Source organism: Panthera onca, chromosome A2, assembly GCF_046562875.1.
Source record: "Panthera onca isolate mPanOnc1 chromosome A2, mPanOnc1 haplotype 2, whole genome shotgun sequence".
Classification (NCBI taxonomy): domain Eukaryota; kingdom Metazoa; phylum Chordata; class Mammalia; order Carnivora; family Felidae; genus Panthera; species Panthera onca.
In genome coordinates, this window is record NC_138340.1 from 122,152,281 (window position 1) to 122,179,307 (window position 27,027).

The 27,027-nt window shown below is 53.6% G+C and overlaps 1 protein-coding gene across 1 annotated transcript; it reads left to right on the forward strand.

The window, feature by feature from the left end:
- Positions 1–1,205: 1,205 nt before the first annotated feature.
- Positions 1,206–13,056, forward strand: GHRHR (growth hormone releasing hormone receptor). Its single transcript, XM_060632834.3, has 13 exons — positions 1,206–1,361; positions 3,479–3,581; positions 3,699–3,806; positions 4,369–4,466; positions 5,519–5,616; positions 6,318–6,450; positions 7,672–7,825; positions 8,103–8,163; positions 8,678–8,747; positions 9,448–9,539; positions 10,106–10,235; positions 10,943–10,984; positions 12,757–13,056. Exons 1-13 carry the CDS (start codon positions 1,305–1,307, stop codon positions 12,880–12,882), a joined length of 1,272 nt encoding a protein of 423 aa, XP_060488817.1. The 5' UTR covers positions 1,206–1,304; the 3' UTR covers positions 12,883–13,056.
- Positions 13,057–27,027: the final 13,971 nt, after the last annotated feature.

Genomic DNA, 27,027 nt, shown 5'->3' on the forward strand with positions numbered 1-27,027 from the left:
AGAAACTCCTCTGGGAAAGGGCAGGTGGGTCTGGGGCATGGGGTGGGTCATGTTTTCTTTTCAAAATATTTTTCTTCGACGCTGTGTCGGCGATGAATGCAAATGGAAAAATTAAGCCCCGCTGATGTAAAATGATACCTCACCCTAGACGTGGCGGGGGTGGGGGAGGCTTCATCATTCATGATTCTCGTCCGGGCTGTAAACAGGCCTGCCGTCACCAGCAAGCTCTGGGAATGCAGACCTGCACACAGATGTCGGGAGCCACCAGGGACAGTGGCATTCAGGGTCCTGGGAGATACAGCATGCTTCCAAATCCCCAGCTGCTGTACGTGATCCGGTGTCACCTAGAACACTGTCTTTAGCTTGGCCAATTGGGATTCCATGTTTTAAAGTCTAAAACAATAATAAAAACGACCAGGTAACAAACGTTCAAAATCATTTGAGCAGCTATGGTAAGTCCTCTAGTTTTTGCTATTGATAACAGTTGTCTTGCTCTACTCAGGGTGGTCTAGCTCCTTGAATCCCCTTGCAAACCTCCCACTCGGGCTCATTTCCCCCTGTTGCCATAAAGACTTCTGGAGACTCTGACGAGCCCCCGGGTAAAGTCTAGAGCCTCGATGTCTGTAGATTCCACCCCGCCTTCCAGGCTGGCATCCTTTCTGGGGAAACAAGCCGGGTCCTGCTGATGGGACACCTTCTTGGCCAGCCCGTGCAGGGGCTTCATGACCACGTTTCCTTTTCTAAGCTCATTCCTACCCTCAACCCCTGCTGCATCGCCACAGCCCCGAGCCCACCCTTCAGCCCTGTGGATGAAGCTGGGCTCACCGACTAAACCGAGGGCTCCCTGACGTCGGGCCCCGGGTTTTCTTCTCCTCTGAGCCTCTTTCATTTGAGGGTGCTCTCTCCACTGTGGGCTCAGAGGAGGAAACGGTAAAGAATATTGACCTGCCGGGGCAAGAAGTGCCTGTGGCCGTCACCTCTCTGGACCTTTGCTATTAGGACAGGCACACAGGCAGACTTAAAGACGGAGCAGAAGGGAGTGGGGTGCCCAGCCCCTCCCTGTTGGGGACATGGGGGCCCCCTCCAGGGCCGGGGCTGAGTTATGCATGGTGTCCTACAATCCTGTGAATATTTAGCTGGTTCTGTCCCCTTTGCTGGCTTCTGCTTGTGTAAACAGCCACCAGGGTAGGGGAGGCAGAAGCTGTGGCAGCAGCAGCAGCAGGGGACAGTGGGGAGGGAAGAGGAGAGGCCCGAGGCTTACAGCGAGGACGACCTGACTGAGGGAGCCACCTGTTAGCCCCGCCATGGACAGCAGGGTGTGGACTGCCTACATCCTCTGCTTGCTAAGTCCATTACCAATTGTGAGTAGCGAGTAGCCCCCCCCCCCCCCCCCCCCCGCCTCTCCTGCTGGGCTCCAGACCTGAGAGCCACAGGGCCATACGGGGGGAGGGGGGGTGGTGGGGGGGGGTCCAGCTGGAGCCTGGTGGGGCTCCCCACTGGCTTCCCCACCACACAAGTTTCTTCCTACTAAGTAGGCTGCGGAGGCCGTGGCTGGGAGAACTCCTGAGATGGGTGCTCCTCCCTCCCGTCCCCTGCTTTTCCCTCCCCAGGCAGCTGCTTGTCTCTGGGGAGCTCTGACTATGAAAACCTGGCTGAGCTGAATTAGCTTCCTGTTGTTTCCCCCCAGGCCCGTCTGTGCTCTCTGGGGGCCACAGAGACTCTGTCTGCCCAAGACATGACTCCCAATCAGGGAGGCAGTTAGGGCCTCTCCTTCTCCCCCACGTTCTCTCTTCTCTGAGCTACCCATCCCGAAGTCCTCCACAGAATCTCCAGACCTCTCCCTCTCCCCAGCATCCCAGGGGCCATGCTCCCATTTGGCTGCTGCCTCTTAAGAGGGTGTGGGCCTGAACAGTATGTGGAGAACAGCTGCTCCCCTCCTACATTCTGGGGGACTATTCTTCTCTTGATACGCCCTGGGGCTGGAGAAGCGTTTGGCAGACTGATATGCTACAGAATTGGGTGGGGGACAGGGGCCCTCCCTGAATGTGCCGGGATTTCCCAGCATGTTTTCTAGGAGTTACTGCAAGCGACACAGGGACCAGGACGGGACATACAAGGTACTGGGTGGGAAGCTCAGCCCACGTGGGCTGAGGTCTCCTTTTTCCTCCACTGGCTTGTGTGTGTGTGTGTGTGTGTGTGTGTGTGCACATGTGTGCACGTGTGACAGCATGTGTGTGCAGGGGCTCCCACACCTTCCAAGCACAGTGTGGCACCTGCCCCCAAGTGCACAGCCTTTGGGCTTGAATCCTGGCATGGTGAAAGGAACTGTGTGGTCCAGGCAAGTTCTTCACCCTCCCTGAGCCTCACTTGTCTCTTCTGTGACAAAGAAGACGATATCTTCCCTCTAGGGCTGTTGCGCATTGACTGGGATCTGGCTGAGTATAGGGTGCAATATAGGTAACTTTTTTTTTTTAATTGAAGTATAGTTGACACATGATACCTTAGTTTTTAGCTTAGTTTCAGGTGCACCACGTAGTGATTTCACAAGTTTATGTTATGCTGCGCTCACCATCTGTCACCACATAACACTATTATAACCCATTGACTTTATTCCCTGTGCTATACCTTTCCTTCCTGTGTGATATTCATTCCATAACTGGAAGCCTGAATTTCCCACTAACCTTTACCTATTTTGCCCATCCCCCTCCTTTTTTTTTTGTCATGCAGGTAACTTCTACTGCCCTCCCTTCTGCAGTGAGGGAGCCTCCTTCCTCTCATCTGTGTGCACCCCATGGTAAAAGTACACACTCTCTCTCATCTCCCTACCCCTGCCCCTCTGCTTCCATTATCACATCTCTTTATCTGGCTCTGACATTCCTGCCTCCTCTTATGAGGACCTCATGTCCACCCAGATAATCCAGCATAATCTCCCCATCTTGAGATCTTTAACTAAATCACAGCTGCAAAATCTCTTTGGCCGTGCAAGGTGGCATATTCACAGGTTTCAGGGATTACATAGAGACATTTTTGTGTGTATGGAAGGCATCGTTCAGCCTACCAAGGTACTTTATGCAGGACTGTGTCAGGGAGAAGGAGTGCAGGGAAAGAGGAAAGGCCTTAATACATGCACTGACTCAGCCAGCTCCGTGAGATCCTCGGAAGACTTGTGTTTAGTGTGTCTCAGAACTTACTTCCATGACATGACATTGGGAAGCATCTGTCTAAACCTCCATCTTTCTTTCTTCCTCTCTCCCTCCCCTCATCCCTGTCCCCCCTACTACCTTCCCCACTTCCCTCCTTTCTTCTTCCTGTCCCTCCTCCACCAAGTACGCTTATAAGTGCCATGAGCCAGGCCCTGGCTTAGGAGCAGGGGCACAGAAATGAATCAGGCTTTGTCTCCGTCCTAAGGTCATTTGCACCAGAGAACCAAAAGGAACGCCTAATTGGCTTGGCCTACCCCATTAACTCCTTCCTACAGGTATTGGGCCACGTGCACCCAGAGTGTGACTTCATCACCCAGTTGAGAAAGGATGAGAGGTTGTGTCTACAAGCAGCAGAAGGGGTGCCCAACACCACTCTGGGTAGGGTGCTTGGGAGGGAGGGGGTGGCTTCTTAGACTCCTTTATCTCCTCCAGCCTCATCATTCTGAATGCTGGATGGGTCTGTCCCCTGAGTCTGCTCTGCTCCCATCTATCTAGGCTGCCCTAGGACCTGGGATGGACTGCTGTGCTGGCCAATGGTAGGCTCTGGCGAGTGGGTGACTCTCCCCTGCCCAGATTTCTTCTCTCACTTCAGCTCAGAGCCAGGTGAGGGTTCTGGGCATGGTGGTGAGGTGGGGGGATTCGAGGTGGTTTCATCTGATGGTGCCAGAATATGGCAGGCTCATCCCTGGCTTTGGGGGTAATAAATCTGGATTTGAACACCATTTCCCTTCTTCCCGTGTGACCTTGGGCAAGTCATTCAACCTCCTGACCCTCAGCTTCTGACCTGTGACCTGGGGAAAACAAGAACATTAACCTCATGAGGGGTAAGGATTGGTGAGCACGGCATGGAAGTGCTGGACCCAGAGCTGGACCCCGAGTAAACGTTCTCTGGATGTTAGCAGGAGGGCTGGCCGTGGGGGTGGAGGGGAGCAGCGGAGCCTGTCTGACTGCTAAGATGCTACCAGCTGCCCAGTGGGGGGAGTCTGGAAGGGCTGGACCTGGAATCCAGGCCCCTGGAGGGAAGGCTACCCCCTCTCTGCCATTCGGAGGAGCTGTTTGCAGACTGCGCCAGGGTCACTGGATGATCCATGACTCCTGCCCCTGTCCTGGAGAGAGAGTAGGAGTTTTAACCCAATTTCTGTTTTCACCTCGGCATGCCTTGCAGGGGCTGTGAAGCGGGATTGCACTATCACTGGCTGGTCTGAGCCCTTCCCACCTTACCCTGTGGCCTGCCCTGTGCCCCTAGAGCTGCTGACTGAGGAGGTAAGAGGCTCCCGGCATCTTAGAGGAAGGGTCACCATGGAGGTCTGTATGGATGGTGGACTGCACAACTGTAGAAGCCACCATTTCCGTGGTAGCCAGCAGGTTGGCATATTAATTACAGCAGTTTCCAGAAGATGGCAGTGTCTGGAAGAGAGAGAGCCCTGGTCTGTTGCTAATCTGCTCAAGGGTGACACCTGTGCTAGGGGAGAGGGAGGCAGAGGGCAGAGTGGGAGATAGGCTGGCTGCCTTCTCTTTGGCATGCCCTCTCCACGCCCAGTCCTCCGGGACAGGAGCTCTGAGTGGTTCCAGGGAAACAAAGGCTCCTAGTAGTCCTGCAAAAGCTCCTTCCCTTCTCTAGTGCCCAGTCTGTGGAGTACTGTGCACGTCCCACGTGCCTGAATTGAGCGGGGCCTTTGCAAGGTGCTTCCACATCCACAATCCGCTATATCTTTCCCCTCAGCCAAGGGAAGGCATGAGTCTGAGCATTTTTCAGATGAAAAGATAGATGTGGATGTTGATTGCTTGCATCCCTCAGGGGTCACTAATCCCCTCCCTTGGCCCGCACCCTCCATCTCCATGTTGGGGTGGGGGTGGTGGTGTCCAGGCTGGACTTTGGTCAATCTAAATACTTGGTCATAGAAATAACTTTTCCCTGTGGCTGTCCCTGTGGTTTTCTTTGGGGAATGTTGTATGCCCAAGATGGTGAGGCAGCAGGATAAACAAGCCCCATTTCCCCTTGGGCTTTTGTCTTTCCTTGGGAAAATGTAGTTTCTCTGCTGCCTGTCCCCCTCCCACCACTCCCCACCCCCAGAAATACTGAGAGTTGGTCATCTCACCCCTGTCCCCACCCCGTCTCACCAGAAGGTCAGGTGCAAGACGGGCTTAACCAACACTTCCCTTCAGGAGAGAGCTTGCCAGGGTTCTCATGGGCACCCCTGCCCCCCGATGGGGAGTTCCAGGGTAGAATGGACAGCCTTCACCTGCTTGGTTGCCAAGCCTCCCTTTCCCAGAAAGTGCAGCTGCTGAGACTTTCTCTGTCTTGACTCTCCCAGAAATCCTACTTCTCCGCAGTGAAGATCATCTATACCCTGGGCCATAGCATCTCGGCCGTGACCCTCTTCGTGGCCATCGCCATCCTGCTGGCTCTCAGGTTCGCGGTCGTCTTCACCTGCTCAAGAGCCTTTGCTGCCTCCCTATTGTCCACATTGCCAAACCTCATTCCTTGCCTTCATGTTCAAGAGGTTCCCAGATCTAGGCACCATGGCCATTCCCCGCTTTTTCTTTTCTTTTGCCAGAGTGTTTCTTATCCACTCCTCACACTTGAGGGCTCACTGCAGTGGCTACAACTTTGCTCTTGTGGAACTTGTTCTGTTTGCTTGGCATGCCCACCTGCTTTCTTCTTGATGTATTTATATCCGTCAAAATTCAAAGCCCAGGTCCCATCTGCTTTAAGAATCCTCGTGGCCTCCCCTGTGGAGCCCTTCTTGACTATTCCAACCCTTTGACCATTGCCCCTCTTAAGCCCCCCTCCCAAGCCCCAACTTCAGAGTCTGAGCCCCATAGCATGGCTTGTGCTGTTCTCCGTCTCATGGGGATGTACCTCATCTCTCTGAGCACCCAGGGGACTCCCCTGGGCAGTCTCCTGCCATTTCTGCCTCTGTCCCCCAGACTATGAGCTCCCTGAAGGCAGAGACCGGTACTCTGTCCTCTCACCTACGCTGAGCCTAGGGCCGTGGTTGGCCAGCTGTCCTGCATGGCTAACCCTGAAGTCTCAAGTCCAGCCCGATCTGACCCAAGTCAGTTCAATTCGCCTGCCACCATGCTCACCCTCCTCCCTCCTTGCCCCTCCAGGAGGCTCCACTGTCCCCGGAACTACATTCACACCCAGCTGTTTGCCACTTTTATCCTCAAGGCGGGAGCCGTGTTCCTGAAGGACGCCACCCTGTTCCACAGCGAGAACACGGATCACTGCAGCTTCTCCACTGTAGTAGCTGGGGCTGGAGGGTGCTGGGGTGGGTGGGGGGAGGGAAGGCTGTGTTAGAGACCTAGATGCAGGGGTGGAGGGCCGCTCCAGCCATCCTGGTCCTGTGGGCTGACTCTGGGGCTCTGCCGTGGCCAATCACAGAACAGGAAACACCCTCTCCCTTCCTGCCCCTCCCCAGAGTCAGGTTCTAAACCCCCATCCCATTTCTTGGACCCTGGGGCCAATCCGTGTCATTTCCCATATTTCGGGTTCCCCTTTCATGCCTTATTCTGTACTCCAACCTAGCCCATCTGTCACCCCACCAGTCCTTTCATTTTGTACCTCCCCCTAGGGTGCCTGTCTGTGGCTGGGTGTGTCTCTGCCCCGGGGCTGGATGGAACTGGGTCCCTCCCTCAAGAAGCACCCATGGTGCCTGGGGGGGCAGAATGCACCAGATTATGGGACCACCCAGTGGGGGGAGGGGAGGTTGAAAGCTGGGCTTCAGGGAGAAGAAGGCTTTGGAGCTGCTGGGGGGAAGGGGGAAGACATGTTAAATGGAGGGACCAGGGTGAACAGACTCTCACAGACAGGAGCATGTCCAAGAACCAGGGAAGTCAGATGGGGGCGGGGAGGTGGAAGAAGCAGTGGAGAATGAAAATAAAAGGAAGCTGGGGGCCAGTGTGGAGGCCCAGCACACACCAGGCGCACTAAAACTGCCAGAAATGAACAGATGCACAAACGGACAAACCAACAATGACCTTAATGAACTTAGAACAGACGTAATAGATGCGTATGGAGCACTGAGGTAGAGGCATTGCACTAAACGCTTTACATATATTACCACCTTTTATTTCCTACTTACATTTTCATTTTAGTCCCATTTGTACGCAAGCGGGACTGGGGCCAAACTGGAGCCATCTGAGCTCAGAGGCGGTGTTCCTCAGCGCTGAGAGAGCGAATCATGCACTGAATGAATGAATGCATGCATGGGTGAGTGCCTGTATGTTTGCAGGAATGAATGGTGCTCCATAGCCGCAGCTCTAGAAGTTGACCTCGCTTGCAGATGGGGAGGTTTCCCAGCTAATACGTGGTAAATTTGAACCCAGATCCCAAATCTGTGCTCTTAATCACCACATTATACTACCACGTCTCCTCTGGGGCAGCCTACGGTTGAGGGACCTGAGTGGGGTAGGGGCTCCAATGGGCACCCAGCTCTGAAGAACCCAGGCCCCCCGCCCACAGGTTCTGTGCAAGGTCTCCGTGGCCACCGCCCATTTTGCCACCATGACCAACTTCAGCTGGCTGTTGGTGGAAGCTGTGTACCTGACCTGCCTCCTAGCCTCCAAGTCGCCCGGCACAAGGAAGGCCTTCTGGTGGCTGGTTCTTGCTGGCTGGGGTGAGCACCAGGGCTGGCTAGTGGAGGGCTGGGAATGTCCAGGAAGTTCATCCAAAGGTCCCTTCAGCTTACTGATGATGACCCAAGGCCCAGAGAGGGGAAGGGACAGCCTGTAATCCTCCAGCATGTAGGGGCCAGCTCCCCAGCCCCTGGGCTCTCCTCTGGTCCCACTTTCCCAGTGCCCTGGGTCGCTGGTGGTGGTGGTGGCAGGTGGGAGCAGGTCTCTAAGCCGAGGATGCAGACTCCTTACTTGTGTCTCCCCTGTGCCCCCCAACAGGGCTCCCCCTGCTCTTCACTGGCACGTGGGTGTGTTGCAAGGTGGCCTTTGAGGATGTTGCGTGAGTGTGGGTGGCGACCTCAGCACACGGCACCAGGTCCCCCTGGGGCGTGGGATGGACAGTCAGGCAGTGTGGCTGTTCTCCAAGCCGGGGAGAGGAGGAGGAGATCCCAGCCCTGCCTTCAGGGAACTCCCAGGCTTGGGTGTGAGATGGGTAGGCTGTTGTGGATAGCGTGGAAGGGACATGTCCTGGGGTGGAAGGGGGCCTCAGATTCTTAGGGTGTTGGGCTCAGGCAGTTGGGGGGGGGTTGGGAAGCACAGTAAATAGGGGCCTCCTAGAACAGGAGAAGTTTTGGGGCCAGCAAGAAGCAGCTAGGTGGAGAGAGATAGGGTAAGCTCAGCACGGATTGGTGCACCCCTTTGGAAGGAGGCCTAACTGGCTGAGGGAGGAGATAAGACTGGAAGGGCATGGAGAGGAGGAAGGTGCCGGATTACTACAGAAAAGGGCTTTTCAGCGACTGCATTTTTGGCACCCCCCCCCCCCCCCAATCAGTCTTAGCCTGTCCTCTTCCTAGGTGCTGGGACCTGGATGACAGCTCCCCTTACTGGTGGATCATCAAGGGGCCCATCGTCCTCTCTGTTGGGGTCAGTTCAGCCAGCGTCCTCTGCTTCATTTTCCCTGGGTCCACCGAGGGGTTGCTGTACAGCAGGAAACATGACTCCAGGCTGGGAATCTGGATACCTGGGTTCTTCAGCCTGGCTCTGCCAGATTCTCTGTGAGGCCCTCTCGGGCCCTCATATCCCATTGGTAAAACTAGGGGGGTGGTCCCCACCAGTGCTTGGGCTCCTTCCAGCTCAGAGTTGTGGTGAATTTGGGGCCCTATTGTAGATATCTACTATTGCGGTGAGGTTGGTGTGGGGCGTGGAAAGAGGGCTGTAGCTGAACCCACCGCCTGCTCCTGTGCTGAAAACAGGGCATCGGGGGCCGGTTTGCGTGGCCTTGGTGACTGTGCGCATTTCCCCCAATTTTATCAAAAGTGAGGGACACCTGCTTTGTGCCAGAGTAGACCCTGGGAAATGCTGGAGGCAGAATGACCGGGCCCAACCTCCCACCCTTTATCCCTGGGCTGGAGAGCGAGGGGGACCCAGAGCTCCTCAGCCCCTGAGCTCCACGTGGGACCTCCCAGGCTCCAGGATACAAGCTCTAGAGCAGTGACCCATACATCCACCCACCTGCACATCCCTGTGTCTCAAGGATTTGGGGTTTCCGATTCCCAAAGAGGCCCCATCCCAGCAGGGGCACCCCTGACTCTTGCCTTTTGCCTTCTTGCCCCTCTGTTTCTAGGTGAACTTTGGGCTTTTCCTCAATATTATCCGCATCCTGCTGAGGAAACTGGAGCCAGCTCAGGGCAGCCTCCACCCCCAGTCTCAGTACCGGTAACGTGTGTGTGCATGATGGGATGCCGGAGACATAACCGGAGTGAGAGCTGGTGTGGTTCTGTTTCATTCACTGGCCTGGTCCGTGCTCCTCGCCATGCTTCCAGAAAAAGATCAGATCTGGCCCCCATCTTCTAGGAGATCACAATGTAGGGAGGAGAGAGGCAAACGGCCAGTTATCAGGCCAAATGGGCTGATGAATCCTGGGATCCATTTCTATGGGAGTCTGCAGAAGGAGAACCTTTCTAGATGAGGGGATGGGGGTAAGGTATGGTTAGGGAAGACTTCCTGGAGGAAGTGGTCATTGAACTAGACTTTGAAAGATGCATAGATGTTGACTGGAGTCAATCGAAACGAGAGCATTTGGCAGCAAGGACAGCAAGATCCATGGTCCTGAAGTAAGGAAGCCCTGCATTGTACCGCACTGTGTATTTGGGGACGAGGCATCCGGGGTGCCTGGTGCATAGAGTCCATATGGGGAACTGATGGGAAGTGGGAGTGAGCAGGGGGCACATGGGAGTTTCTTATTCCAGCCTTGGGTGCCTAGGGCTCGTCTTCTCCTGCAGGCGTCTCTCTAAGTCAACGCTTCTCCTCATCCCGCTGTTTGGAATTCACTATGTCATCTTCAACTTTCTGCCCGACAGTGCCGGCCTGGGCATCCGCCTCCCCCTGGAATTAGGACTGGGCTCTTTCCAGGTGAGGGCCCCCACAGGCACTCTTCCCCCTAAGTCCTTGGGCAGGAGGGAGGTGGTGCTGCCCACAGGTTTGATTGACTTCATGGTAGGTTGAAGGCTACTAGGCTGGTTATTCTTTCTTCCAGCCACTCCTCTATCTATTTAACTATCTGTCTGTCCATCTTTCATCCATCCATCTCTATTCATCCAACTACCCCTGAACCCATCTATACTCACCCACTTATCCATCTAGCTACCTATTGTCCATCCATCTATCCATTCACCTACCCATCTACTCATCCATCCATCCACTTATCCATCCATCCACCCATCCATCCATCCATCCATCCACCCATCCACCCGTCCATCCATCCATCCATCCATCCTCCACCTATGCATCTGTTATCCTCTTATCTGTCCATTTATCCATGCATCTAACACTTATTGAGCACCTATTATGTGCCAGGATCTGTGCTCAATACTGGGTGATAGATAAATGAAGGAAATCAGAGAAACAGGATCAACAATATAGTCTTGGCAGGCTTGCTTGATGATTACATGAGACAATGTGCCCGGCACATAGAGATGAATGCATATGCCTTCCCTTTTTCTAAAGCCCTGGCCCAGGCCACAGTCTGGGGGTGGACACAGGAAAAGGTAGTAGAAAGACTCTGGGCACCTTGTGGTCAGACCAAGTTCTGATGTGGCCCTTTCTCTTTGGCTCCACAGGGCTTCATCGTTGCCATCCTGTATTGCTTCCTCAACCAAGAGGTATATAACTCTCCAGCTATCATTAGTCACTGAGTTTTCCCTTCCAGCAGACCTGAGGCCACTCTCTTCTTCCCAGGCCCTATAAATCCCAGCTCAAGCCAAACTCTGACTCCTGTGATCCTCTGTGAAGCTTAGTCTGTCCTGAGCTTCCAGATCAAGCTGAACCTGATTGCTTCCTATAAACATCCTTTATCCATCCCTTCTCTGGGCTGGACCAAGTATACTGTCCATTTGGACCAGGGATAGTCTAAAAGGATCCCCCAATTCTGTGTTTCTAAAACAACAAAAAGGAGAGTGGAGGAGGGAATAAGTCAGCTCTGGGAGGGACAGAGAAAGCAGAGATCGAGAAACAGAGAAAGTCAGAGGCAGACATAAAGGGAACAAGGAAAAGAGAGTCAGGTGTAGCAACAGGGAGGATGATCGAGAGCAGAGCTGGGGATACTGAGAGAAACACCTGGAAGAGACAGACGGATGGAAAGAACAGACCAAGCAGAGATAGACATACCCATGAATAGATAGATGGTGCTGATACACATGTAGAAATATGGAAAGATGGCAGAGAGAGGAGAATTAAAACATCCCCCCCAGAAGGCACCTTGCATCTGCCCCTTAGGACAGACTTGCTTTGTGGGAGAGGTGGGAGAATTTAGCGGAGTGCCCTGGATAGCCAGGCCCCGCTCTGTGCTCAGGCAGAGTCATGGGCTCCCTCTGGTGGCATGGATTTGCTGTGGGCTCTGTTCTGCCAGAGACCTGGGTGCAGCTGTGGAACAGCGCTCGCCCCCCACCTGCCACCTCTGTCCCAGACTGGCTCCCTCCCCTGTGACTCTTTACTTCTACCCCAGCCTCTCTGAGTCTCACACAGTCTTATCTGGTGTCTGGGTGCGGACACAGGACTGCAGTATCTTTGTGTGGTGGCTCATGGATCCTGCAGACATGGAAAGGGTGAGGCACAGCCCTAGCTGAGGCTGGTGGGACCTGGGAAAGCAGCTTCCATGGAGAGCTGTGAAGGGATCCGTCCCAAGAAGTCATGTTGGAGACCAGATAGTTACATGCCTCTAGTGATGGGGAGCTTACTACTTAACACTAGCTCTTCTGTTGTTAGGCACCTGTGGGGAAACCCACCTTCATGTTGAACAGAAACCTGTCTCCCTTTTGTCTTTCACTACAGCCTAAGTTTAGCTCTGTCAGGAGGGTCACAGCCTCTCAGCCCCCTCTGCCTTCCAACAGCCCCTTGGAGATGTGACAATATGGATTCCCATGCCCCTCACCCCCACCCAGTTGCTTTTCTTTCAGGAATCTCAGTCCCCTCACCTGTAGCTCCTTAGACGGGGCTCTGAGTCTTTTCTCCTTTAAGGTTATATCCTCTGGACAGGTTCCCAGGGGCCATAGTTCAGTTCAGTGGGCAAGGGCAGGAGTGAATCCCAGAGCAGGGGATGGTCTAAGCCACTCTTGGAGGACAGTGTGGTTATTTGACCAGAAACTGAAGAAAGCATCCATAGAAAATGTATTTAAATGGACCCACCCAAAGGCAGTGCTAAAAGTTAGAGTAAGGAGCTAAAGGGAATGGCCAGAAATATCCACAGGAAGGAGGAAGTAGTGTCTTTCAGAGACAATACTTAGCAGTGGCTACTGAGTCAACCATGGCTTCTCCTCTCCCAGGAATCCAAGTCTGTTTCTCCTGCATGGTCTCTCCCTGTACCCTCAGTCCCATTGGGGTGGAGCACAGAAGTAGCAGTGGGGCCTTCCTAACATCCTCTCCCTTGTCCCTGGAGGTGAGGACTGAGATCTCACGGAGGTGGCATGGCCATGATCCTGAGCTGCTGCCAGCCCGGAGGGCCTTCACCAAGTGGACGATGCCTTCCCGCTCTGGGGTGAAGATGTTGACATCTGTATGCTAGGCTGGCCACATCACGTGACTGGAGTCCACACCTGAACTCAGGCAGCTACAATAGCCCCCCCCCCCTCCCCCCCCGTAGAAGCAAGAGAGACCAGTGCCCCCGAGAGCCCTTGGGCCATGTCCCCACCCCAGCTGCTGCCCAGCCCTGGGCAGGGGTAACCCTCTTAACCTTGTCCTACACCTGACCCTAGGTCCCTGTGTTTATACCTCTGACCTCCTTGGTTCCTCCGTCTCCATTCTCCTCCAATTCCTTCTGCTAGAGTCTGGGCCATAACCCAAGGCCAGAGGAGCCAATAAACTTGTAAATGGACAGATACAAGAGTTCGTTGGAGTGAATATATGCGCCTCCACAGGGCAGGGGTCTACAGCCTTTGTTTGGCCTCTGGTGCAGAAGGACCTTCATCATTCCTCTTTCCTGTTACGTCTCCATTATTCGCCTGTGCAAGCATCTTCTTGTGTAATTTATTCTTAAAATTTATTCTCCCTTGTCTCTATCTCCACTCCCACCCCTCTCCTCCCACAGGCACACATTCCAATGTGTTTAATGTGAATATTTGTGTTTCTGTGTGTTCTTGCAAAATATGTAGTATTTTGTGTGTGTGTCTATACTTTTAATTTACATAAATTTTGTCAGTTATATGCTTCATCCTGCTTCTAACATTTTCCCCTCAGCACTATGCTTTAAGACATCCACTCGTGTTGTTGTGTGTTCATCTGGTCTCTTGTTCTGACTGCCATATGGTGCCATACGGTGTCATCGCCCACATGTGACCTGTCCTGTTTCCCCTGCTCCCACCCTGCAGGTGACTATTCACATGCATGTCCGCTCATACACTTGCACAAGTGAGCCTGTCTCTGGGATACACACCCAGGAGCAAAAGTGTGGGGTCATCACTTATGCCTTTGCTTATGTGACGAAGCAGAGCCAGATTGCGTTCCAGAATGCTTGCAAAATCTGCACCCCCACCAGCAGCTCCACCAACACTTGGCGTTACCCAGCTTTTTAATGTTTGCAAGTCAAATGGGCGTAAAGTTACATCGCAATGTTGTTTTAATTTGCATTTCTCTGATAACTAATGAGTGTGAGCATCTCTTCTAGTGCCTGTTAGCCTTTTGGGATTGTTCTTCTAGAAATTGTTTGGGTCCCTTTCTTTATTTTTCCCTGGGGTGGAGTGTTCTCTATTCTAGGCGTTTCCCATATGTTCTCTGTTGAGTGCCTTCCTGAGCTCATAGCCTGCTGCACCCCACTCAAGTGAGGGCCCCTGATGTAACACGTCCTCGTGGTCAGTCCTTCCCCCACCCTCTTCCTTGGCGGGAGGGAGGAGAATGAGAACCCGGTGCTGTCTTGGGAAATGTTTGTTGACTGATGGGAGATTTGAGTACAGAGAGCAGGCAGAAATGGATCTGCAGGTCAGGATGAAATCTCTCCCATTCCTGGTTGGCCCACAGCAGATCTATCATGCGAAATGCAGCAGCCCTATTCCCTGGTCTCCAGCAAGAAGCATTCCCTAGCTACATCAATATCCCCTGCCATTCTTCCTCTGATGCATGCCTTCTTCCCTCAAGTCATGAGGGTTCCGCTGAAAGGAGACTCAGCCAGGTGACATCCAAGGTCACGCTGTTGGCCATGATACACAACTACCCAGTGCCTTTGCGGTCAGACGAATGTCAAGATGGAATCCCAATCTAAGAGCCCTGTCATGCCTTCCTTCCTTTAGTCTCAGATCGTAAAAGTGGTTCATACTCATTGCAGGACATTGAGAGATGTAGACGGGATTAAAAAAGAAAATAAAAATCAGCCATAATCTCATTACTCAAAGATAGTCACCATTGATGTTTTGGTATGTTTCCCAAAAGATTTTTTTCCCCCTCTGCACTTCTGAACCATCTTGAGATCATGCCATATTTATCAATTTGTATTTTGTATGCTTAAAATGAACATATACTATATAAAAATGGCCAGTGAGCACATAAAAAGATGCCGAATGTCACTACTCACTGGGAAACTGTAAATCAAAACCACACTGAGATACTATTTCCCACCCAATAGGACGGCTAAACTGAAAACAATAGCCAACAACAAGTGTTAGCCAGGACATGGAGGGATTGGAATTCTTATACATTGCTGGTGGGAGTAATTGCTTTGGTGGAAAGTCTGATAGTGCCTCAAAGAGTCCAATGTTGAGGAGCGCCTGGGTGGTTCAGTCAGTTAAGTGTCAGACTTGATCTCGGCTGAGGTTGTGATCTCTTGGTTTGTGAGACTGAGCCCTGTGTCGGGCTCTGCATTGACAGTGGGTGCAGGCTTGGGATTCTTTCTCTCTCTGCCCCTCACGCTCTCCCTTTCTCTCTCAAAATAAATAAGCTTAAAAAGAAGTCCAATGTCCAGTTGCCATACGACCCAGCGAATTCACTCCAAGGTATGTAGACAAGAAAATTGAAAGCCTACATTTATACAAAAACTTGTATGCAAATACTCAGAACCCCATTATGCCTAATCGCCAAGAGATGGAATCCCAAATGGCCATCGCTTGGTTGAATGCGTAAACGAAACGGCGTATTCTATGATAAAAAGGAATGAAGAACCGACACACGCTACATGGATGAACCCTAAAACATTGTACTAAGTGAAAGAAGCCAGTCACGAAAGGCCCCATGTTGTAGGATTCATTTATGCGAGATGCCCAGAATAGACTAATCTGTAGAGACAGAGAGGAGGTTAGAGGTTTCCGGGGGTTGGGGGAGGGGAATGTGGATACTGACTGCTTGCTGGTGGCCAAGGGGTTTTTTCACGGGTGATGACATGTGTAGAATTCGCTAGTGGTGACAGTCTCACCCTCTGTGACTGAAGCCACTGAACTGGACACTTGAAAAGGGTGAAATTTATGACATGTGAATGAATACCTCTTAATAAGGTTACTTACAAATGAGCCGATGGATAGTTGCTACAGAGTATTTGTCACACGTTTCGGCCACACAATTTGTAAAGCCTATCTGATTATTCTTTGTTTAACCAATAATTATTTGGCAAACCTTCTGTTGGTGCAAGTGGCTCCCAAGTTTTAAAAATGAATAGTTGTGATGACAAACTTCCTTGCATCTCAAAAAGAGAAAAGCTTCAGAGTAAACTAGACCTAAAATGTTTGATCCAGCGCAATGCACGTGATAAGTCCTTTTTTATTTTTTTAAAGTTTGTTTTATTATTTATTTTGAGATAGAGAGAGAGAGAAAGAGAGAGACAGGGTGGGAGGGGCAGAGAGAGAAGGAGAGAGAGAATCCCAACCAGGCTCCATACTGTCAGCGAGCAGCCTGACGCAGGGCTCGAACCCACGAACCGCGAGATCATGACCTGAGCCGAAATCCAGAGTCAGATGCTCAACCAGCTGAGCCACCCAGGTGCCCCAAGTCTTTTAATTCCTATTGGCAGATTGTCTCCCAGAACGGCTGGCCCCGTGCATTCTTGCACAAGCAGTGTGAATACAGTTTCTCTGCCCCGTTATTATCGTCAACAGCTTTGTCAGCCTGATAGTCAAATGGTGGTCTCTCGGAGTTTCACTGGTGTCAGCAGTGTTAGTAGTTAGTTTGTGGTTAGTTAGTGGTGTTGGTCATTAGTTTAGTAGTGTTAGCAGTTAATTATGGGCTAGTAGTGTTAGTGGCTAGTTAGCAGTTGGTGTTAGAAGTGACTTCATGGTGGTAGCAGTGGCGGAAGCAGAAGCCAGTTCTCTGAATTTCCATCCCTTTTCTAGAGGCTTCATGCATGGCTGGAAATCTAGTCCTTGTTCCCTCCAGTTGAAACCGGAACCTCAAATTCCTGCCACTTTTCTCGTCTCTGCCACCAAGGGGATCCCTGGACTGGGACTACGGTGATGGTTCCTGGGTCTGGTTCCTTGACTGGCACACCCTTCCCTTCTCAGGGCTCAGGATCCGCATCTGCAGCAGGAAGGAGAGGGTCATTAGGTGATTTTTGAGGGCTCAGAAGGGACTTTGAATGAGGGGAGCTGAGAAGAACAATGCTTAACTTGGCCACCAGGTGGCAGAAAAACTGCAGCCGAGAACCCTGGCTGGGCTGACGGGGCTGCCTGTCTGAGGACCTCACTCTGGAACAGGGCGCAGGACTGCCAGGGCCTGGTCTGGGGCACAGTGAGCCTATGGGGCTGGTGGAAGAAGGTGCTTCTGGTCTGGCCAGCATAGGGAGGGCTCCAGTTTTGAGGAGGACGAAGCTGATAAGAAGAGGGAGTGCTAGACAGACAGGAGAGCCGGTGCTCATCGGAGTCTCTCTGCAGGGTTCAGACCAGAAGGAGGTTGCCCCGGGGCCCTGGTTTTGTGCAGGGTGGGAAGGCAGGGATTGCCATCAAACACTGCCCTCACCCACACTGGTCTTCATTCCAGTGAGCTGCTCCTGAGGCCCTGAAAGGAATTTCCTAAAGGGAAGGGGGAACTTTGACTTTTCTCCTGTTGTGGTCAGCCTGTGTTTGCTTACACTGTGAGGCAGAGGCAAGGACAAAAATGAGGTTCCTTGTCACCAGAAAGCCCTCATGAATGTTGGGGGAGATCTCCAGGGGTGAACTCTAACCTGGATGTAAGAACAGGCATGTGAGACTCAGACTCTCGGGGATGTATGTATGAGCTCAGAGGACAGAGTGTGGATGAGGGCAGGGGCAGTCAGGGAAGGCTTCTTGGGGGAGGGGACTCGGGTTGGTTGTATAGACCTTAGACTAAGTACCACTATCTGCTGAGCAGGAAGCAAGAATGTGGCTGATTTCAGCTTGGGGAGCAATGCTTGAAGGAAGGGTCTGACAGGACAGGAGGGTGGGCATCAGATTCAGGGTATGTTTTCCCCAGGAATGTTCCTGCGCGTTTCTGTTGGGGCTCTTGGCTGCCCATTCATTCACTTGGTAGGTGTTTCTGAAGTACTCGCTTAGGCAGCAGGCACCTTGCTAGAGCCTAGAAAACAGGGGCAAATAACTCCAGAATGTTCCTCCTCAGGAGGTTTCGGGGCTGGTTAGAGAGGATACGACTCAGGACTCCCTACCGCAAACAGCAGGACCCCTCAGGCTGAGTGAAACAGAAACACAATGTAGTCAGGGACATTGGGGAGCCACCTGTGCCCCGGACGGCAGCCAGTGGCGGTGCCCAGCCCACACCGGGGGATCACTGTGACGAGTTCCCCACTGCACCTCTTTTGGTAGCAGACACAGATGCTCATACCAGTGCTACTGGGGACGGAATGCCAGACACACTATGCGGCTGTCCTGAAAAGCCAAACGCCTCCAGGACCACGCTTGCTAAAAACTCCATTCAACCCGGCACTGGTTTCCTCTGGTTGCTCTCTTCTGAACCTAAGGCCGCAGCCTTGGTCCTGACCCTGCCCACTACCTGCATGGTAGGGAGGCTGGGAGAGCCAGTTCTGACTTCTGCCTTTGGGGAGGGCCCGCAGATCGCGGCCAGCTCCTCAGACATAGGAAGGGCATTCAGGATATGCTGGCTGGCCACAAACATCACAGATGTCCAGTGCTGGGAGGCAATCATGCCACTCAAACAATTGCATAATAATGGTGGCAGGTATACCGGGAGAAAGAGAGGACCAGAAGAACAAATACCTGGAGGACCAAATCTAGTCTGGGGATGTTAAAAAAAAAGGGGGGGGCCTTCCTGGGGAAGTGACACCTAAGCTGAGATTAAAACCATGGGTAGGAGTTGGCCAGATGAAGAAGTGGATAAAAATCCAAGGTAAATGAAACAGCCTGTGCAAAGGCCCTGAGGTAGAAAGGAGTGTCGCATTTAGGGGGTGAAGCAGAAAGTATACTGCGGCAGGATTATAGTGATGAAAGGGCTTGAGATGAGGAGGAGGTGGGCAGCGCCCAGATCACTCAGAGTCAGGAAAGCCATGTTAAGGAGGTTTTATCCCAAGAGCTGTTGGAAGTATGTGATATAGGGCAAGACTTTTTAAAAATGATCCCTCTGGCTTGTCTGTGAAGACTGAATTTCAGGTAGATTCTTCAGCTGGAAGCGGGGAGAGTGAAAATGGAGGCTGGGATGGGGCGACGGTAGGAAAAATTAGGGCAGATTCAAAAGCTGTTTCACTGAGTGATGGATGAACGTGTGCCATGAGGAGAAGGGAGGTTTCTGGGAAGACTCTGGAATGGGCAGTGGCGGAGAGGAGCACATTTCAGCGGGAAGAGTAGGGGCTCAGTATGGGCTAGGTTTGGGGTGCCTATGAGACATGCACTTGGGTGCCAAGGAGCAGGCTGGGGCTGAGAAGGGAGCTGGGCTGGACGTTGGGTTCGAGACCTGTTGGAGGAGCAGTGACGCCATGGAGGGGTGGGGGCCGGGGGTGGGACAGGCAGGGGCTCGGAACAGATGGAGCCCCGAGGGGTGGAGGAGTGGTGGAGAGGTGGGAGGGAAGCAAAGTGGATGAGCAGGGGGTCCTGGGGCCAGACAGAGAGGGGTGCGAGGAAGAGAGGGTGGCAGGCGGTATGAGGAGAAGCAGGTCTGGATCTGCAGTGCGGCTCCCAGAGCAGATGTGGCAGGAGAGGGACTCTCCACTGCCAGAAAGCAATTGAGGCCTGAGAAAGTAGGGGCAGGCTGTGTAGACATATCCTTTCCTGAGGCTGGTCTGGGAGTGGGAGCATAGTGTGGGGTTCAAGTCATGTGTTTTGTTTTGTTGAAAGCAGGTCCTGGATGGCTCGGGAGTCAGGGAGGAGCGGGGTGGGGAATGTCAGCAGGTCACGGAGCCTCGTCACTGAGAAGGAATGAGAAGGTTCTGGGTCCAGAACCTGGGCAGGGGCGGCTTGGCCAGGGGAAGGGGTGTCTGCTGGCTGTGACATTCACCAGGTCTGCTGGGGGATGGGAGAGGAAGGGGGTGGGGGTCTTGAGGAGAACAAAGAAGGTTGGAAATAGCAGTGGCAGGAGTGGGGACAGCCGGTTGGTAAGAAATACATGAACTTGTCAGGCGGTGTTGATGGCCCAGCTCCAGCCCGATATTGGGAGTTTGGAGTGACACCACTTTCCCTGGGGGGCACTACCAGGCAGAGAGAAGGCAAAGTTGAGCTTATTCAGGTGGGGCTTTGCTCAGACGTCACCGTATTTGCAGACAAGGGCCTGTGCTGGTGACCAGGGGGCCAGCGGGAGAGGCGGCAGTGTGCAGGGGGTGTTGAAGAAGAGATCTGGCAGGCCAGGTGGGTGCACTGGAGGGGATGAGTGTGGCTGTTGGTGTGGTTTCTCACCGTGGAATGGGTCCCACGGGAACGGAAGGGCCACGCTACTGGGAGTCCGGAGAAGGACCCTGGAGGGAACAACAGGAAGGGCTCTGTAGCTCGGGCATTGGGGTCCCCCAGCTAAGCCCAGAGCCACCCCCAGCCCCCACCCCTCCATGGCGTCACTGCTCCTGTGATTACAGAGGGGGCCCAGGTAGGGGTAGGGTGACGCTGAGTGGGGAGCAGGGGACCAGTTGGACAGAGATCCAAGACGAGGTTGCAGGTGCAGAGGCCCCCAGGCAGGTGGCAGGGGGACACCGAAAGATCCAGGCACTTGCTCCCACCCTCTGGAAGCCTAGTGTGTCCAGCCGGGTGGTCCTGTGGTGGATCTCACCCTCCCAACTCTGGGACAGCAGGGTGCCCAGGTCCTGGAACCATTAGGAACAAAACTGCCTGCAGAGGTAGAGTCAGACTCTGGAAACCAAGAAATCACAAACTGCAGGTCATGTTTGGACCATTTTTTTTTTTTTTTTTTTTTTTTTTGAGAGTCTGCTCTGTCTCTGCCTTCTGTGTGAATCTCTTGTGTGGCTACTTCTCTTCCTGAGCTCTCCCGCTCTGTGTCTCTGTGCCTTCTCCCCTCTTCCCACCTCCTCTCTCTCTCTATCTCTCTGGCTCTCCCTCTCCCTATATCTCTCTCTCTGTCCTTATCGGTCTATTTCTCTCTGTTTCCATCTCTCTCTGCCTTTCCTTCTCTCTTCGGGGCTCCAGCTGTGGGAAGTGGTGGGATGATGCATCGGGTAGCTGGCCTGTCTCTATGACACTGGACATCTGGGTCCCGGGGCCAAGGTGGTGGAACTTTCACTTGTGTCCGGATGGCCAGCTGCCTGCATCTGTCAGAATTCTTCTCTAGTCCCCTCTGCCCAGCCCCCACGGCCGCTTTTCTCTTTCCTCCCTGTCCTCCCTCCCTTCTAGAGTCAGCGTGCTGTGTGTGTGTGCGCGTGTGGCAGACTGGGGGGGGGGGGGGTGACAAGTGTGATGATGCACCCCAAGATCACGAAACTTCCCTGCGGGCGTCCCCTGGAGCAGGTCAGGCTGGTGGGACTGACGGGCAGCCGTTTCCCCGCCTTATAAGGATTGCATAAGCAGTGCAGGCCTGTGCACATTCCCATGGTGACGGGGCTGGGAAAGGCTGGCTGCGGTGGCATCGCTGTGGCTGGGCGTGGTGCTGACACGGAGCAGCTCTGGGCTCCCACCCGGCAGATCTCCTCCAGGCAGGGCCCCTCGGGCCTCCCGTGGCCTGGGGAGTCAGGTGGAAGCAAACAGCCCCTGGGCAGCCTCTGGGAAGGCCGAAGGCCTACTCAGCCTCTCAACTCAGAGGCCAAGACTCTGGGGGGTGGCGGGGGGGGGGGGGGTGGATGGCCATGGGAGCACAGGTCTGGCTCACCATCTGGCTTAGAACAGGCAGACCTGACTGGGAGTCCTGGCCTCGTCCACCAGGCCAAGCCCTGACTGTCCACAGCCCAGATCCTTTCTGCAGCACCTTCCTCACTCCAAACTGGGCCCACCTGGAGTCCTAACCAAACACAGCCTCAGCCTTCCACCTGGGCCCTGCAGAAGTCTTGATCTTGATCCTGACCCCAGCCTTAGTATTCTGATCTTCTGCACACTCTCCCACCAGGGCTGTGCCCTGGGGATAGAGCGGAACGGAGGGGAGGGTCTGGAGACCTAAGCTCTGCTTTCAGGGGCGTGAGTGTGTGCTGCGAACAGGCCTGTGGGACTCAGGCCAGCAGGGCTGTGGGGGTTCAAATGTCAGAGGTCGGTTGGGGGTCAGAGCAATCAGAGAAGTCCTCCTGGGAGAAGCGGTGGGATGTTGGACCCCCACAGGATGAGAAGGACTTGAGGAGGGGGAAGATCCTGGGAGGAGGAGCCGCTGACATGAAGGTAGGGAGACCCAGGGCATGCGACTTGCTTGATCAAAATAAGATCTTTCAAAAGGACAATAGTGCTGCGTATGTAGAGGTCTCTCTGGGTTTAGTTCTGCGTTGCTGGAGCACGGGAAGTGTCCCGGAGGAAGGGTGAGGGATGGTTAGCAGGGTCCAGTGCAATCCCTTTAAAGGGAGCCTCGCCGAGGCCCTGGCACAGCCTCAGTGGGAAGAACTTCCTGCAGGGCACACAGGAGCTGCACATGCCTGGGCTCCCACCCAAGCGCAGACCCCTGGCCCGGCTGCCTCCCCGACAGCCCCACGTGGGTGTGCAGGCATCCCCCACCCGGCAGGGTGGCAGACGGCTCCCACTGCTGCTCTCCCAGTTCTGTGAGTGTCAACCGCGTCTGCCTCTGCCCATTCTCACCCGGATCCCAGGAGTAATGCCCGAATCTCCACCGGAAGCTTCTGAAGCCTCAGAACCACTTTCCTTGCCACGGCCCCTCGCTGTTACTCTGTCGGTCCTTACAGGACAGGGCTCCCATGGTAGGGATGAAGCGCATCCTGGCATCCCCCTGCTTCCTAAAGTGATAAGGAAGTTCCTTTCCACAGCCTGGCCTGGACCAGCACTGCTCCCCAGCTGTGCTCCCCCCTCGTTCTGGCCACGCCCGCCTTCTCACGGTCCCCAGAACCCCTGGGACTGTGCTTCTCTCCGCACAACTGTCATTTGGGACACTTGCCCCTGCGTCTCCCATGGTTGCTGCCCTCCACTTGGTCCCTATTCAGCGTCAATGTCACTTCCTCAGAGAGGCCTGTCCTGACCATCTAGTGACATCATTCACTGTCATATTGCATGTCCTTGTTTTATTTTCTTCATGGCACTTAGCAGTAATTGCAATTGGTTCTCATTATTTGCAGTAGTTATGTTCTGTAAAGTCACCGGGAACACCGAATTAGCAAATACAGAACACTGCTCCCAGGAGATATGCAGGGTGGGGCTCCTGCAAGCCTCTGTTCATAACATTTTTGTCAACTGATCACTATGTAGCCTTGCTTTCTGTGTGTTTCTGTTTGTAGGCACCTTATTTAACATACATCATTGACTCATTAACATTGAACTCATGGCCAGCAGCACTAGAACCCAGGACTGGAAGAAGCTTGTTTAGCACACATATTTTCTCCGTAAGGCATGCCACTGCCCTCTTGCACCGAGGGACACTAGATAGCACTTTTGCACGACGCTTGAGGGTCATTTCAAGTAGCAAGGTCACCAACCAAAAGTGCAAACGTGTGAAAAACATGCCACTAGACGGAACATGAAAAAGACACTTGTTTATCTTGTGTGAGCTGAAAAGAGAAGGCAGAGTGTCACCCTGTTGGACCTCACCTGGGAACAGGTGCTTCGGGCCACTCAAGTTCTTCACTGTTCTGTGTACATCCGAGAATGACTGACAACAGGTGGGTATTGACTTTGGGCTACAAATAAGGTTACCTGGCAGGCAAACTCACACATACTGAATCTGCGAGTAATCGAGATCGATTGTATGTTATTTGCATTTTCTCATTCACTGCTGCATTCCCAGCACCAGAGTCAAGGTCGAGATTCATAGCAGACATCCAATAAAGATGACTGGCCCACCTCATACACACCCACCCACACACTTACACTCACACACTCATTTACACTCACACACACAAGAACATACACACAGATTCCTTAGGAGGTCACAAAGTAGAAAAGATGGGACATCTCCTTTTCAGGTGCTCCTCCCTTGGGCACCACAGGCAAGGAGCACAAGTAAGATTCTGGAAGAATGGGGTAGGTGAGAGTCCGTGCCCTACAACTTTCCCTATCGCTGTCTTCCTGTCCTTAATGCCACGCCTGTCATCCATTGCAGGAGAGGTGGCGTGTGTGCACGTGTGCTATGTAAACCGCCTCCTGTAGGAATCCACGGAGGTGGGGGGGTGGGCACACAGTTCGCGTGTGGCCTGGCTGAGGTCCCCTGGGTCCCGGTCCTGGAAGAACAGTGGGTGTGCGCGTGCGTGCGTGCGCGCGCACGCGAGCACCAGGCCCCCTGGTGCGTAGGCGCGCGTGCGGGCATGTGCTCCAGCCCTGCCCCGGCGAGGCCTGCTGGCTTTTCAGCAGCTGCAGAGTTTGCCTCGCTGACAGGGCCCGTAATCACGGGAAATTACCCAGCCCAGAGCTAAAATTAAGGCTGCTGCCGCTGCCGCAAGACCTGTTCACAAAGCCAAGCGCCCGGAAGCGCCTCTGGAGGAGGCTCTGCAAGGAGCTGGGACTTCGGGGGAGGGTGGCGGGGCGCGGGGCGGAGGCTGGGCAGAGAGGCCGCAGAGAGAGGAAGGCAGCCTTGCGTATTTGGTATTCGTCATGCACCTACGAAGTGTCGGGCACGGTGCCGTTCATTCTGTGCTTCAGTTTGCTTCATCCCCACAGCAGCCCGCCAGGTAGGTACCGTCCGGGTCGAACTGGCGCTAGACCCGCCTGGCCTCCCAAAGGTGGGGTAAGGAGCTTCGGGCCTTGAAGGTCCTAACTAGCAGAGATGTTGGACTCCAGGGCCGGGACTACGAGGCAGGGAGAGGGGCGCCCTGTGGGCCAAGTAGGAACAGGGCCCGTAGGAGGTTTGATCGTCTGGTGTTTAGCATTTGTATTTGGTGTAAGGAACACCCGGAAGAAGCCCCCCGACCCGCCTCACCCCCCCGCCCCGGTCCCTTGCAGGCAGCTCTGCTGGGCGCAAGAGCCCTCCTTGACAGGAGGGGCTGCTGTGGGGCTCAAACTCATGAACCATGAGATCGTTACCCGAGCTGAAATCAAGAGTCAGACGCTTAACTGACTGAGCCACTCGGGCACCCCCCCCACCGTTTAATATTTTTAATGAAATGCAAGAGAATAAAAAATACAGTACATCACACCTAGTGGGGGTAAATACGTTTCGTGAAACTTATTTTCCATATATAGGCATGTTTATGCTGAATCACAATGAAAAATGCATTTCTCACTGGGGGTGAGGTAAAAACAAGTTTGAGAAACAGTCCTGTAGGTTTTGTGGCCTATTCAGGTTTCTGCATCAGCTGCAGCCAGCCCCGGATCTCCCCTCTGGCTGAGCCCAGAGTCCCCCTGCTCCCCCTACCGCTGAGCCAGCCTGGCTGGGGGTGGGGCTTGCAGGGAGAGAAGCCACCTTATTTTCTGATTGGTCAGAGATAAAACAGACCGCTGGGTAATACAGGCTCACAATGTGCCAGGCTCTCTGCAAGGCACTTTTCGTGCAGTATCTTTTAAGCCTTGTGAAGTAAGTAGCATATCTTCTCCATTCCACAGATAAGAAAACTGAGGCTCAGATAGCTTCATCTGCTGCTCAAAGTCATGCAGTTCATGCTAAGCAGGTTCAAATCCACGTCTGAATGACCCTCTCCACTCAGGATTGCAGCACTTCCTCTGGGACGTGGGTAGGCAGTGATCAGAATGCACCCTGAGCCTTGCACTCCACCTCCGTGGTGGTCACCTCCTCCTCCCTCCTGTATCCCAAGTGGTGGCTCCAGCCGAGTTCCTCTGAGGCTGCTTCCCCTAGGGCCTAAGGGATTCTGTGCGTTTAACTGGAAGCAGTTTATTACTCCTGTGACAGGGTCGCTCCTGGGAGGCTTGCTGGGGGCTTGGGGAGGAGACAGACTGAGGAGAGGCTGGACATGACTTCTGCTGAGCCTGTGGAGCAATCCTGGGTCTTGCACCACAGCCCAGCCCAAGCTTTCATTTCTCCTTTCTCCTTTGCTCACACAGTCCACAGCAGGCAGATGCCACATTCTTCATGCCCTGGAGGGTGAATTCTCCTGTGGGAGCCACACTCCTTCGCAGAGCTGCTTGGAGCCCCACTGAGGCTGTCCCTTGGGCTTCTGGCTTCCTTTCTTCTGCCCTGACCCAAGCTCTGGCCCCAGGCCTCTGCTGTCAGAGCTAACAGGTCCCTCTAGGGTTCCAGAATGAGCATGAGTCTGGAGTTAGTCAGACCTAGCTAGGGCTGGATTCAGAGAATAGGATGGCTATTCATACCTCCACACCCCCAAAACCCTGTGGTTCAAAATAAGCCCTATTATTTGCCAACCCCTCCAGTAGCTCTCCATTTCTTCAAAGTCAAATGCCAACACCCTTATGACGGCCCACACAGGGCTACGAAGCCTTCCTTCCGTGTTCTGCCTCTTTGGACTCCTCTCCTTTTTTTCTTTCCTTCATTCACTTGGCTCTTACTATGCCGGCCTCCTTGCTGTTCCTGCCCCAGGGCCTTTGCACTTCTCATTCCCTCTGCCTGGAGCAGTTTCTCCTCAGATACCCTCAGGGTCACTCCTTTCCCTCAGCCCAAATGGCACTCTGCAATTCCAGCCAACATGCCCAGCATGTCTTCTGCCACTTCCTCACTTTACTGTCTTCTCTATGGCACCTACTACCAAAATACAGTCTGATTTATCTCTCTTGTGTATCACTATTCTCTCTCCATTAGAATGTAAGCTCCACGAGGGTGGGGTGTTTTGTTTAGTTTGTTTAACAGTGCCTAACACAGAGTAGGCCTTAGAAAAATGTTTGTAGAAATGAACTGAAATAGAATTAAAATAGGCGTAAAGAGGTCCAGAATTCTGATTTCTCCCATGACTTCCCTCAAGCTCCCATATCTGATTCTTTGAAGCCAAAGTCATTAAAGAACTCATCTGTGATGTTCCCACTTTGCTCTAGGCCTCTCCTGAGGCAGGATCCAGATCTGATTTGGGGCCTGGCTCCAGCACGGCCTCCTGGGTGCCAGGCCTTGTGCTAGGCACGGTACATACAGATGTGAACAGAGATGCCCCCCTGCCCTGCTGGAGCTTGCAGCCTGTTGAGGGGAGGGGTGGGAGAGGGTGACAAGGGAATAGGCACCGATGACAGGAGTGTGAGAGGGAAGCACCAGAGGCTGCGGGCACCCACAGGAAAGGAGAGTGGTGCGGAGGGAGAGAAGAGCCTGCAGAGAACTGCTCCCAGAGTGAGGGCTGGTGGGA